The 13,859-nt window shown below is 32.0% G+C and overlaps 3 protein-coding genes across 5 annotated transcripts in view; 2 read left to right on the top strand and 1 right to left on the bottom strand.

Moving 5' to 3' along the window:
• LOC111346790 (3'-5' exoribonuclease HELZ2) overlaps positions 1–13,859 on the top strand; it is a 62,104-nt gene that overhangs the window by 2,252 nt on the left and 45,993 nt on the right. The window lies entirely within an intron of this gene.
• LOC148721803 (uncharacterized) lies at positions 3–6,038 on the top strand. Its single transcript, XM_088736292.1, has 2 exons — positions 3–3,041; positions 3,930–6,038. The coding sequence occupies exons 1-2, from the start codon at positions 1,758–1,760 to the stop codon at positions 5,298–5,300; spliced, it is 2,655 nt and encodes an 884-aa protein (XP_088592418.1). The 5' UTR covers positions 3–1,757; the 3' UTR covers positions 5,301–6,038.
• On the bottom strand, positions 8,754–10,194 carry LOC148721804 (uncharacterized). Its single transcript, XM_088736296.1, has one exon. The coding sequence runs from the start codon at positions 10,075–10,077 to the stop codon at positions 8,815–8,817; it is 1,263 nt and encodes a 420-aa protein (XP_088592422.1). The 5' UTR covers positions 10,078–10,194; the 3' UTR covers positions 8,754–8,814.

Here is a 13,859-nt window from a genome sequence, read left to right on the forward strand (position 1 = left end):
ATGAGAAATTTTATGAAGCATGGAGGAAGGCACTTTAATATTTAAGCAAATCAACTTCAGACGCTCTGGTTTGTCATCGAAGTGCTCTGTCACTAACCCTCCATTGAGGAAAAAGTCGACTGAAACAAACCAAGAAATCGACAAGATCGTAACCGAAATCGACGTGGCATAATTTGTAATCGCACTCTTTCGAGGCCTTGAAAATGATTTCATGCAATTTCGGGCGCTCTAGTTTGTCATCGAAGTGCTCTGTCACTAGCCTTCCACTGCGTTGAAAATATGGTTCAATGCAGAAATCGACTGAAACAAACAAAGAAATCGACTAGATCGTGACCGTAACCGACATGGCATTATTGTAATTTCACTCACTCGAGGCCTTTGCATGAAAATTATTTCTAGCTCTGGAATTTAAATATAAATTGATAAAAATTCGTGTTTCTTCATTAATAACAACGTCAGCAATTTTTTATCATGCTTTTCAGTAAGCTTAAGAATATGTGCTTGCAGAATTATGCCTGTAAAATATGCCTATGCTTGTCCTATTGTGTTATATTGATATTGATAGTAGTATAGGACTTGGGGCTCTAAAACCAAAACGCTAAAAATGGTAAAAAATCAAGCTTTACCAAAGCAATTTATATCATTCTTCAACCGATTCGCAGCGATTCATTTTCAATAGGCTCAGGGCGACTTGATTTTCACCCTCTATATCACCAAAAATAGTGAAAAATGAAGCTCTATCAAACTGTTTTGTATTACCATCAACCCTGATTATTCACAAAAAACACTTAAAGAAAACTCACGTTAACAAAATATTTAGCATAAAAATCAAAGTAAAACTTGTGAGTAAACTTCTTGAGTAAAGATTGCTAAAATATTTTACTCACAAAATAAAACTTGTGAGTAAACTTCTTGAGTAAAGATTGCTAAAATATTTTACTCACAAAATTTATAATGAAATTTATAATGATGGAAATCATGAGAAAAAATGAAATCAAAATACACTTAAAGAAAAATCACGTTTACAAAATATTTAGCATAAAAATTAAAGTAAAACTTGTGAGTAAACTTCTTGAGTAAAGATTGCTAAAATATTTTACTCACAATAAAAATTAAAGTAAAACTTGTGAGTAAACTTCTTGAGTAAAGATTGCTAAAATATTTTACTCACAAAATTTATAATGAAAACACTTCATATTTATCATCCTATGATTGGTTGAAGGAAATCATACGTGATTCTCAAACAATAGCCTATTATTTCAGTAATTTAAATGGCGAAAATGAACTAATCCGCCCCATTCGAGGTCAACCACGCGGTACTAAGGTGGATAATAACCTCTCAGGAGATTGAATACAGAAAATCAAAATACACTTAAAGAAAATTCACGTTCACAAAATATGAAGGAAATTATGGAAATTCTAAACAAAATAGAAAATCAAAATACACTTAAAGAAAATTCACGTTCACAAAATATGAAGGAAATTATGGAAATATTGAATACAGAAAATCAAAATACACTTAAAGAAAATTCGCGTTTACAAAATATGAAGGAAACTTTTGAAATATTGAATACACAAAATCAAATGAAACAAAAATTATCTAACCAATATATAGGCATGAATAGAAACGAATTACAGAATCTGACAAAAGATCAACTGGTTGAAATAATCATGAATTTAAGACCTGTTCCAAAATATCAGCCCAAAACATTGAAGCGTAAATTAAATTCGCTCCACAGTTCAAAAATGTGAAACAGATGGCTCAAGATTATGAAGAAAACATTATCAAACCACCTATTCCTCTACCAAGAACAAAAAACCCTGTTCCTCTACCAAGAACAAAAATCAATGAGACAAATAAGGCCTTGAAAGGATATACTAAATCATATGAAATAAAAATAAAAAATGATAAAGATCCATTACTTCAAATGCAAAGCATAAGATTAGCTGTTGGTAAATATCTTAAAAAGGTATTAGGCAAAATGAAAGGTTTCAAATTCACAGAGACGATGAAAATTACCTTTGAGAAACATATTGGTGATGAAGTTCAAACAAAAACGGCATACTTTAATAGCAAACCCCAAACAATAATAAATGGAACAGAAATAGTAGACTCTTTAAAATTAACAGAAGAACATATAACATTACAAATCGCACAATGGATTTCTGAAGGATCTGGTTGGCGCATTCAATCAGTTGATAATCACTACATAAATATTGTGAAATATAATCCAACCAAAGGTTCATCTTACATTGAGCTTCCATCAGAACTTAGACATCATATGAAAGGTTTGATCAATCTAAAAAATACAGATAATGAATGTTTCCGCTGGTGCCATATAAGACACTTAAATCCACAAGAGAAGTATCCTGAGAGGATCAAAAAAGTTGACAGAGCTTTTGTTGAGAAATTAGATTACACAGGAATTGAATTTCCGGTGACTATTAATCAAATCAACAAGATTGAAAAACAAAATAAAATCAACGTCAACGTATTTGGCTATGAGAATAAAGAAAAATACCCAATATACATCAGTAAGGAAACGAATAAAAATCATATGAATCTTTTATTAATAACAGAAGAAAATAAGAATTCACATTACATACTAATTAAAGATTTTAATAGGTTTATGTATAGCCAAACTAAACATAAAGCGAGAAAGCACTTCTGTATGTATTGTTTACAGTGTTTTAGTTCTGAAAGAGTCTTAACTAACCATAAAGCTAATTGTCTCCTAATCAATGGAGTTCAAGCTGTTAAGATGCCGACTAAAGACCACAACATATTAAAATTCAATAATCATCATAAGCAACTACCACTTCCATTTGTAATCTACGCTGACTTTGAAGCAATAACCGAAAAAGTCCAAGGTTGTCAACAAACTGATGTAAAATCTTTCACTGAAGCTTATCAAAAACATACTGACTGTGGATATGGCTACAAAGTTGTTTGCACTTACGATGACAATTATACGAAACCTATTCAAATATATCGTGGCGAGAAAGCTGTTTATAAATTCATGGAACACATGCTTGAAGAGGTAAGATATTGTAAAAAGATTATCAAATCCAAATTTAACAAACCGCTTAAAATGACTGAAGAAGATGAAAAAAAAATTCAAAACACTGATACATGCCATATTTGTGAACAGAAGTATACCAATGAAGATATTAGAGTGAGAGATCATTGTCACATCACTGGAAAATTCAGAGGCTCAGCTCATCAAGACTGTAATTTGAATTTTCGGATCAGTGATAAAATACCTGTGATATTTCATAATCTGAGAGGTTACGATTCACATTTCATTATGCAAGAAATTGGAGAGATTGTTAAGAACAACAGATATACAAACAAGAAAGGAGAAGAATGTGAAATGAACATTAACGTAATTCCAAATAACATGGAAAAGTATATGGCTTTCATGCTTGGAAATAATCTCACTTTCATCGACAGTTTTCAGTTCATGAGTTCTAGTCTTGATAAACTAGTCAACAATCTGCCTAAAGAAGCTTTCAAATATACCTCAGAACAATTTAAGAAAACCAAATTCGAGCTCATGACTAGAAAAGGTGTTTACCCTTATGATTACATGGATAGCTTTGATAAATTCGATGAGACAGAATTACCAATAAAAGACGAATTTTACAGCATACTGAATAATGAACATATCTCAGATGATGATTACAAACATGCTCAGAATGTATGGAAAAAATTCAAGTTAAAAACAATGGGTGATTATCATGATTTATACCTCAAATCTGACATATTGTTGTTGGCTGATGTGTTTGAAAACTTCAGACAAACTTGTCAACAATATTATAAACTCGACCCTTGTCACTATTTCACAAGCCCTGGACTATCTTGGGACGCTATGTTGAAAATGACTAATATAAAACTTGAATTAATGACTGATATTGATATGTTTCAGTTTATTGAAAAAGGAATGAGAGGTGGTACAAGTTATATTGCGAATCGATATGGAAAAGCAAACAACCAATACATGAACGATTACAATGAAAATGAACCATCAAAGTATATTATGTACCTTGACGCAAATAATCTGTATGGTTGGGCTATGTCACAATATCTTCCGACTGGTGGATTCAAATGGAAGAAGATTGATAAACTCAACCTTGATTCATATAAAGAAAATAGTAAAAAGGGATTGATACTAGAAGTTGATCTTGAATACCCAAAAGAGTTACATGATTTGCATAATGATTATCCATTAGCACCAGAAAAGATTAAAGTCACGCCAGACATGTTGTCACCATACAGTAAACAAATCGCAGAGAAATTTAACATATCAACAGGTCTTGTATCAAAATTGATTCCAACATTGTCAAACAAAGAGAAATACGTTCTGCATTACCGAAATCTTCAGTTATATCTTGATCTTGGAATGAAATTAAAAACTATCCATAGAGCGCTTGAATTTAATCAGTCACCCTGGTTAAAACAATACATCGACTTTAATACACAAAAGAGAACTCAAGCTAAGAATGCTTTCGAGAAAGACTTTTTCAAATTAATGAATAATTCTGTATTTGGAAAGACGATGGAAAATCTTAGAAAGCGTGTTGATGTAAGACTCATCACTGACAAGAATAAGTTGTTGAAATTAGCATCTAGACCAACATTTGTGTCAAGTAAAATATTCAATGAGAATCTGGTTGCTGTACACAAAATAAAAGAAACATTAACTTTAAACAGACCAGCTTATATTGGTATGTGTATTCTTGATCTTTCAAAGACTTTGATGTATAATTTCCATTATGTTTACATCAAACAAAGATATGGCAATAAAGCAAAGTTATTATTTACAGACACTGATTCACTGACTTATGAAATTGAAGCGGACGATGTATACAAAGACTTCCAGAAGGATAGACATACGTTTGATAACAGTGATTATCCTGAAAACTCTCCATACTTTTACAAAAAGAACAAGAAAGTGATTGGTAAAATGAAAGATGAAGCTGCCGGAGTTCCAGTAGTTGAATTTATTGGTCTGAGATCGAAGATGTATAGTTACATTAAGAATAATAATCAAGGCAGTCGTACAGCGAAAGGTGTTAGGAAGAACGTGATTAAAAAAGACATCAAACATGAAAATTACAAAGATGTTCTATTCAATTCAAAACAAATGCATCACAAGATGAAAACCATCCGTAGTAACGAACATGAAATCTGTAGTTATGAATTAAATAAAGTATCATTAAGTTGCTTTGATGATAAACGATATATTCTCAAGGATGGTATCAATAGTTACGCATACGGGCATTACAATTTAGTATAATGATATAGTATAATGTCTGAATACGATCTTATGATGTCTGTTTTTAAACATTATGAGAATAACCCACATGTTCTCATTGTTCATACTTTCGGGGAGTTTCTAAGTCGTAATAAAAAGATGCAAAAGGTGTATCATAAAGGAATCACTGATCTTATCATCATTATTCATAATGAAAAGGTCATTTACTGTGAATTAAAGAGACCGGGTAAAAAGATTGAAATGAGACCTGAACAGGTACAATTCAGAAAGAGGGTTGAGGACAAAGATAATTACATTGTAAGCAATGATTTCAACCAAATAATTGATTTTATTGATTACCACGTTTTGAAACATAATTATCTTAAATTTCAATCCGATGTATGATTCTCCTATGGATCTCTAACAACATATGACGTCACGGCACAGCTGTGCTGTGACGTATGCAATTACTACGAGTGCAGTCTATTTCATGTGTCGAAGGCAACGCTTTATAAACACGCAACCTAGATAGCTTGTAAATCCTTGAAAGAAACCCAACTGTTGAAATTATTATTACATCCCTTCCATTTAACCAAAGCTCGTTTATTTTTATAATCTCTCTTTATTACTTTATCGATTCGAAATATTTCTTGTTTGGCTTTCAATAATTCAGGTCCATAGAAGCTTCCTTTGATTTCTTCGTTGTTCAAATCTCGCAATCGATAAGTGATTGGATTCGTGTACTGTATCTTGTCGATAATAAATATCTCTTCTGTCCAATTTGGAATGTAGCCTTTATCGAATACTTGTCTTTTATACTTTGATATTCGAACCTTATCACCGATTTCATATTTTGGTATACGTTGTTTTGATGATGTTAAGATATTGTCATCACCATAGAGATTAAAATAAACTATTCCTTCGTTCTTTTTATTAGACGCTTCTGTTGGTGTCATTTTTATTGATTTATGTTTGGTGTTATTGTACTGACTTAGAATTTTCGGTAAAATGTCGAGATATTGAGTATTGCTTTGGATAGTAAACTGTTTCCACATCTTGTTTTTAATCGTTCTATTCCATCGTTCGGCAACAGACGATTTCTCTTCATTTTCGGTTGAATACAATTTAACACTATTTTTATCCAACAATTCTTCAACATGTTTATTATAAAATTCTTTGCCCTTGTCAGTCCATAGGAACTTTGGTTTTCTTCCTTCTTTGAATATTCTTTTAAAAGCTTCAGTGATTGATTCACCCTTCTTGTCTTTCAAAGGTTCAATCCAACCGTATTTACTGAATACATCAATAACCATGAGAAGATATCGATAGCCTTTGTTCCATTTACTGAATTTCTGCATTTCAACCAAATCTGCTGTCCATATTTCATCGATGTGGTTTACAATTATACGCCGCCGAGTGAATTTACGTTTGATGGGTTTGTGTAATTCATTTGCTAATTTGACTTGCCAATTTATTTCACTCGACGGCTTTTCACGTTTTTTTGTCTCACACCAAGACCTAATTTCTGTTTTGTATTGATGACATTTCTAGCTAGCCAATGATCCCATTGACGCTCATTCCATGGTACTGCGTCTAATGCTTTAACCATTTTACGATCAGCTATATTTTTGCATTTTTTATCACCTTTACAAACACTGTAATCAACATCATGCTGCATAGCAATTGCATCAGTCTTTCCAGTGGGTTTATCATATATTTCTAATATTTCACCGGTTGTGGGATTATATTTGACTTGTTTGTTAAGATCGTTATAAGGTCCTGTGTATTTATGACCTGGAAGAGTCCAACCACTTTTTGGTTTAGGTAATTTACCGATGAGTTTATGAATATCAAGAGCGCCTCCTTGGTAAAGTGGATTAGTTGGATCATGAACACCTTGTGGTGAATACATTTCCATTGGAAACCATTGCGAATAATCAATGTTTCCTCCACTTATCTTTTTACTCAGATCATTGGTGAAACTGTCAAGAGCTTGATCGAGATATTTGTTGGCTGTTTGTTTGATTTTACTCTTGGCATAATCTGATTTGATAGTTTTTGCAGCACCTTTTCGGGCAAGATAAGCACCACTGTTGGCCAATCCTTTGAAAACCATTTCACCTATTGAATGACTGTTTCCTACATCAAACAATGATCCACCCACAAACTTTGTTTTAGTTTTACCACAGTCTGAACAAATACATTTCAACATCATTCTACCATTTTTTGTTGGTTCATATCTTTCACTTCCTAGGACACATTCAGTAACTTTTTTCTGTTTTACACAATAAGACTTCATATATAAATAACTTATATTAAATTAAAATACTTTGCGATGAATCTTTCATTTTTCATAGTGTCATGTATATCAAACAATTGTAGAAGATCGAAATATGATTTACCTTTGTTCATCTCATTTAAGAAATACAAACAAAAGTATCCGCAAGTTGATGTTTTAATGTTTTGAATTTGATTGTTTTGATGTAATAAAGTGATATTCTTCTTTTTAGCATGATAAACCATTTCTTGAAACGGTGGCATTCCAAATGAATCGAAGTAATTGATGACATTATCCTTAACAAAAGTTGTTACCCAATGTGATCCTGACATGTAAGATGGTTCGAGATTGTAAATGGAAAGTGCTTGTTTGTGATTGTGAGGAACCTTTTCATCTCTGCTTAGAACATTGTTGATTGGAATTTTCAGATATTTGCACCATTCAAGTAGATCAAAGTTTGTTAAAGGGATTATTTTATGGAATTTTGTATTTTTTTTTACCTCTGCCATAAGTTCTACCATTTGGCCAATTACCAATAAATGGAGGTGGTGGGCCTAATCTGGGAGCTGATCCACCAGAAAATAAATTCTTAACAAAGTCAATAGCCAATGGAATACCAATTGAAGCAAGGATAGTCCCAATAGCTCCTCCATGTTGAGTCTCTGTTGGTATGATATAAACACCTCGTCCACTTTGTAAAGCATCGAGAATGTCCTTTTTCTGTTTTTCACTTAATAAATGTTTGTATTTAATGAGTTGATCTATTTTATTCTGTGGTATGAGAAAACCTGATCCAGAAATTGATTTAACAACTTGAGAAGCACCTTCTGAAGCCAATCCAGCCAAAGCAGAAAGACCTAATGTTTTTCCAATGGTTGGCAAAAGACTTTTTCCCATAGCGAGTATTGATGTTAAAAGGCTGCCTCCAATTTGGTTTCTAATGTTTGTTTTTGATAATTTTATATCCATACCTTTTTTCATTTGTTTACTTTTTTGTAATCTGTTCATAACTGTTTTTGGAACTAAGAGTCTATCATTTCCACTTAATGAGTTTGAGGATAATCTCAATGTTATTGACTGTTTGTTATGATATGCTTTACTCAAATTCTTTTTTTGATTTGGTGATAGTTTTACATCGATTTCAAATAACTGTACCATTATAATTATATGTTATACAATTCATATTATAAAACATATTTAATTAATGGTGTCAGGTCATTTAGCTATTTAATTAATGGTGTCAGGCCATTTAGCTGGGGAGTCTATTCAATTGTGGTCTTAGACAATCAACAGTTCATTTCCAACTTTGTTTATTATAACTTCTTGTTCATAGAGTACAACAGCATTAACTGTAAAAACACTATCAGCAGCTGCTTGTGCATTCAGTTTGTATCTGAAAACAAGCTGTTTGGGATCTCTTGTAACCTTTTCAGTTTGAAAAGTGAGATCGAAATAAATGACTCCAAAAAGAGAATTGAAATTGCTTAGATTGAGTTGTGTCCCTGAATTATAATCGTTTTTACGCATTGCATAACTCATCAAATCATTGAATATTCTTACTTTGGATTCGCTATCGTATTCCACTTCAGGATAAAATACACCATTGCCATATTCTAAACGACAAGTTGTAAGGTAAGAACCATTTCCACGATCAGCGTTAATGTTGAAAGTGTCATATTCATATGGGTTCAACTCATCATTATTGTCTTTATTTCTCTGTAAATAGACAAATACATGTTTTACATTATCGATGGATGGACTGATTTGAAAAAAGCCTGATGATCTAGTACCAGCTGATTGTTGGAACATTTCTTGATTATAAGTCCACTTATTAACTTTCATAAAGTTTGATAGAAACTGTTGATAAAGACTATCTTTTGGAATCAATCGTGGAACCCATAAATAAAATCGATCAATAACCACACGACCATCATCAACAGCAGCCAGTTTTTGGATGAGATTTGCGTCACTTAACAAAGTTAAAGTGAACTGTAATTGCATTGGTGGTAACATACGATCTTCAAGCTCTTCGAAAAATGAATAACGGTTGAGAGGAATGATTACGTTTACATCATTGTTTCCAGTTGTTAACAATCGTCGAGCTTCAAATCCACCGTTTTGATTTGCATTAGCAATTCTGTAATCTGTATCAAGGTACCACAGACTGTTCTTGGCAACGCTTCTTGAGAAATCATCACTGTATTCAATCAAATTTTTCAAGTTGACTACTTTATGAAGATTATCCGTATCGTAAACCATTTTGCCTCCACTTTTAATAGTCATATGTTGAATAAGTGAATGAGCACCGTTGATTACTGACACTCGATCTGCTCCGAAAGCAGTACCATCAGCTAGCTTTTGAACTTGAAACTGGACCTCAAAGTAAGCATTATACCAATCGAAAAAACTACTTCGATCGTTGACGGTGAATTTGTAATCAGCTTTAGATTGCGCATTATTATTAGCTGGGCTGCTAATAACATTATCGAGTTGTATTCGAGTTAATTCGTTTCGTTGTATATATTCACTTGTTCTAAACATTATATTTATATGTTAGATTATTTTATTTTCTACGTCTTATTCCATCACCACTTATCAGTCGATTTAGAATCATGTCTGTTGATTCTTTTTGTTTTGGTTTTGGTTTTGTAACATAACTCTCTTGTTTTGGTTTTGGTTTTGTAACAGAACTCTCTTGTTTTGGTTCTATTGGTTTTGTGTTTCGTATTGAATGTAATTTTTTCATTATATAATCACCAGATTTTTGAGAAACAGCTTTTCCAAGACGTTCTCCAGCATGTGAAACACCTGCATCAAGAGTTTTTTTAGCAAATGGTTTAACAACTGATTTGAATATGGCTTTTATTGGTTTAAATAAATTATCAATAATGATACCAGAACCCTTGTGTTTATAGACAAAACGACCCAATTTTGGATGATAAATTTTTTTGTACTCAATCAATCTCATTATATTAATTAGTTATATTAATTGAGTGGTTTTAACAATAGTGAAAAAGCTGTGTCTTGTCCATTCAAATCAATAGTTCTTCGTTTTCCATCAGTGATCTAAATACGAATGGTTGATATTCTGCTTTTGTTTACTGGACTAAAAGTGACTCTCTGTGGTTCAAGAGTGAAACCATATGATGGTTGGATTACACTTGTACTGAAGCTGTAAATTATGTCTGTTTCTTGGCCGTCAACCATGCTTTCATTAATGAGATCACAATGAATGTTTAGAAGATCAGTATCTTGTGATAAATTGGGAACTTTTGCACCAACATGGGTTCCTGATGTAAGTAATGCTTTATTGAATCCAATAAGTTCATTAAAGTTACTCTCTCGAAGATCAAGTTGATAATTATTAGCCAGTGTTATTTCAACTCTAAAAATTGTTTTATCAAATTCTAATGTTGTGGGATAAGTGTTATTGTCTTTTGTTAGAGATTTAATGTAATTGTCGAAATCTTCATAACTCCATACACCGGCTGGTAGTTCGATTTCAGTGAAAGATGTACCGTTATCTTTACTATATTTAAGCTTCCGGTTATTGAGTGAACTGTTGACATTGAACCATGTGAAACTCATGTTTATAATTCTGTTAAGACCAATAACATACTGACGATTTTTGTCAAGAGTTATAGGTTGAACAAAACGAGTTGTAAAATCTGATGGTTTGTTTTTTCCAGATTTATTGTTATAACTTGTCAAAACAATTTCTCTCTCCATTATATGATATGGTTACATTATATTTTGAAATAATTATTGAACATTTTTGTGTATTGTTTCTTGTTTATGACTGATGTCTTCAAGAGAGTATCAAGAATAGCTTGGCCTGTGTTTCTCATTTTAATACTATTATTGCCGGCTATCATTTCACCAATGATGAGTTCGAGTTGTTTCACAAGCTGTTTGGGATTATTGTAAAAATGAACACCTGAACCTTGAATAGTCTTTAACTTTTTCTTATTATCTGAGATATATTTGTTTATCACAGAGCGTCTTATATCAATTTTTCTATTTTCTAATTGCTTTTCTGCATCATTTATTTCACCTTTATTATATCTTTTGGTAACATCACTTTTATATCCTTTTAATTGATTCCTTCGAGATTCAGCGTATTTAATGATTCGGGTTAATTTTGTTCTTTTACCTCTTTCACTAGGTATTTCTGATAAACTTTTATCAAGATCATATCATAATTAATTACATTGAGCTCATCTAAAATCATGTTTGCGGCATCTGAATCTTGTAGGCCATAATCAATGTCTTCTTCATAGTCATACTCTGGTGGTTCTTCAAATGAATCCAACATTTCACCGAATGATTGATCACCATCATAAGGCTTAACTTTTCGCACCACTGCTGGTGGTTCCTTATAAGCATAAGGTGGTGGTGATATTGGAATTTGTTTTTCATCATATGGTTCATATCCACGATCATCATCTAAAAGACCCTCTACATCCATACCTTCAAACGGATCCACTTCCGGGTAATAATCAATGTGTGGAGTTTTACCTTTTTTCTTTGATTTTTTTCTAATTGGAGGTGTATTCAAATTACTTTCAATAACTTCATCTAATTTACCAGTCACTGGTTCAAACATTTGTTTAAATAATGTCTGGTTTGTTTGTTGGTTGATGTTAGTTTTCTTAATAGCATCATGAACTCTATTGATTTGGTTTACAAGATTAGTTTTACTTTTCGCTAACTTTTGCCATTTTTTAAGACTCATATATAATATAAGTATATATTATAATGAGAATACCTAATTACAATGTTGAAGATAACAATAATGTTAACTTCAAGCAGGCACATAAATTAATGCCAGATAGATGTTTTCGAATGCTTATTTGTGGTCCAAGTGGTTCTGGTAAAACTAATTTGCTTCTTGATATGATCTATAGACTTTTGTATTTCGATAAAATATATCTTTATGCTAAAAACCTTGAACAAACAAAATATCAACATATGATGCAAACATTTGAGCCTATTTCAGAAGAGGTGGGTTACCCAATTCTTGAAGTAAGCAATGATGAAATTATTCATGTCACTGAAATGGATAATGAATCACAGAAAATTGTTATATTTGATGACTTTGTGTGTGAAAAGAAACAAAATCCACTGATTGAATATTTCATCAGAGGAAGACATAAGAACTGTTCAGTTATTTACTTAAGTCAGAGTTTCTATAAGACACCAAAGGATATAAGACTGAACTGCAGTCATTTTTGTATTTATGATTTTCCAAGCAAAAATGAAAAAAATATGATATGTAGAGAAACTGGAATTCCACAAGATAGTTATCAAAAAGCAACACAAGAGCCTTATTCATTCGTATATCTTGATAAGATGAAAAAATTTACTTCAAAGAACTTTGATGAAAAAGTATAATGTAATTAATATATATAATGAGTTATTCAAATGGATTATTAAATTATAAATCATCTGGTAGTGATACTTCAAGAGGTGAACGAGGATTACCAGGTGTAGGGTTTAAATTGACTGCTTCTGGTGATTATGACATGGAAAACAAACAACTTAAGAACTTGAAAAATCCAAACGATAATCAAGATGCTTGTACAAAAGCTTATACCGACGATCATCTTCATACTGATGGAACACGACCCATGTCAGGTAATCTTGATATGCAAAACAACAAGATTATTAATGTGGCTGATCCAACAAATAACACAGATGTAGTCAATTTACAAAAACTCAATTCTGTTGTTGTAAATAAAGCTAATAAAACTGATGTATTACTTTTAGATGGTTCTCAAGCAATGACTGGTAACCTTAACGTTGGAAATAAAAAAAGTAATTAATTCAGCAGCACCAACAGCTAGAACTGATCTATGTAATAAATTGTATGTTGACACTGAATTAGCCAAGAAACATGATATTGGAAGTGTTGATTCAAGTAATTATCTTGATAAAACCAAAGGTGGTAATATTGAAAAAGCTTTAAATTTCACAAATGTTAGTGGTACTGACAGGCAAATAAATGGTCTAAGCAATACACCATCTCAAACTTCATCAGCTGTGAATCAATATTATGTCACATCGGAACTTAATAAAAAGTTAGACACTACAACATTCAACAATGAGATAGTGAAAAAACCTGACTCGTCTACTGTCATGCTATTAAATGGTTCTCAAACAATGACTGGTAACCTTAATGTTGAAAATAAACGAGTAATTAACTCAGCAGCACCCACAACTGGAACTGATTTATGTAATAAAACGTATGTTGACACTGAATTAGCCAAGAAACATGATATTGGAAGTGTTGATTTAAGTAATTATCTTGATAAAACCAAAGG

The sequence above is a fragment of the Stylophora pistillata genome, chromosome 10 (genome assembly GCF_964205215.1).
Source record: "Stylophora pistillata chromosome 10, jaStyPist1.2, whole genome shotgun sequence".
Taxonomy (NCBI): Eukaryota; Metazoa; Cnidaria; class Anthozoa; order Scleractinia; family Pocilloporidae; genus Stylophora; species Stylophora pistillata.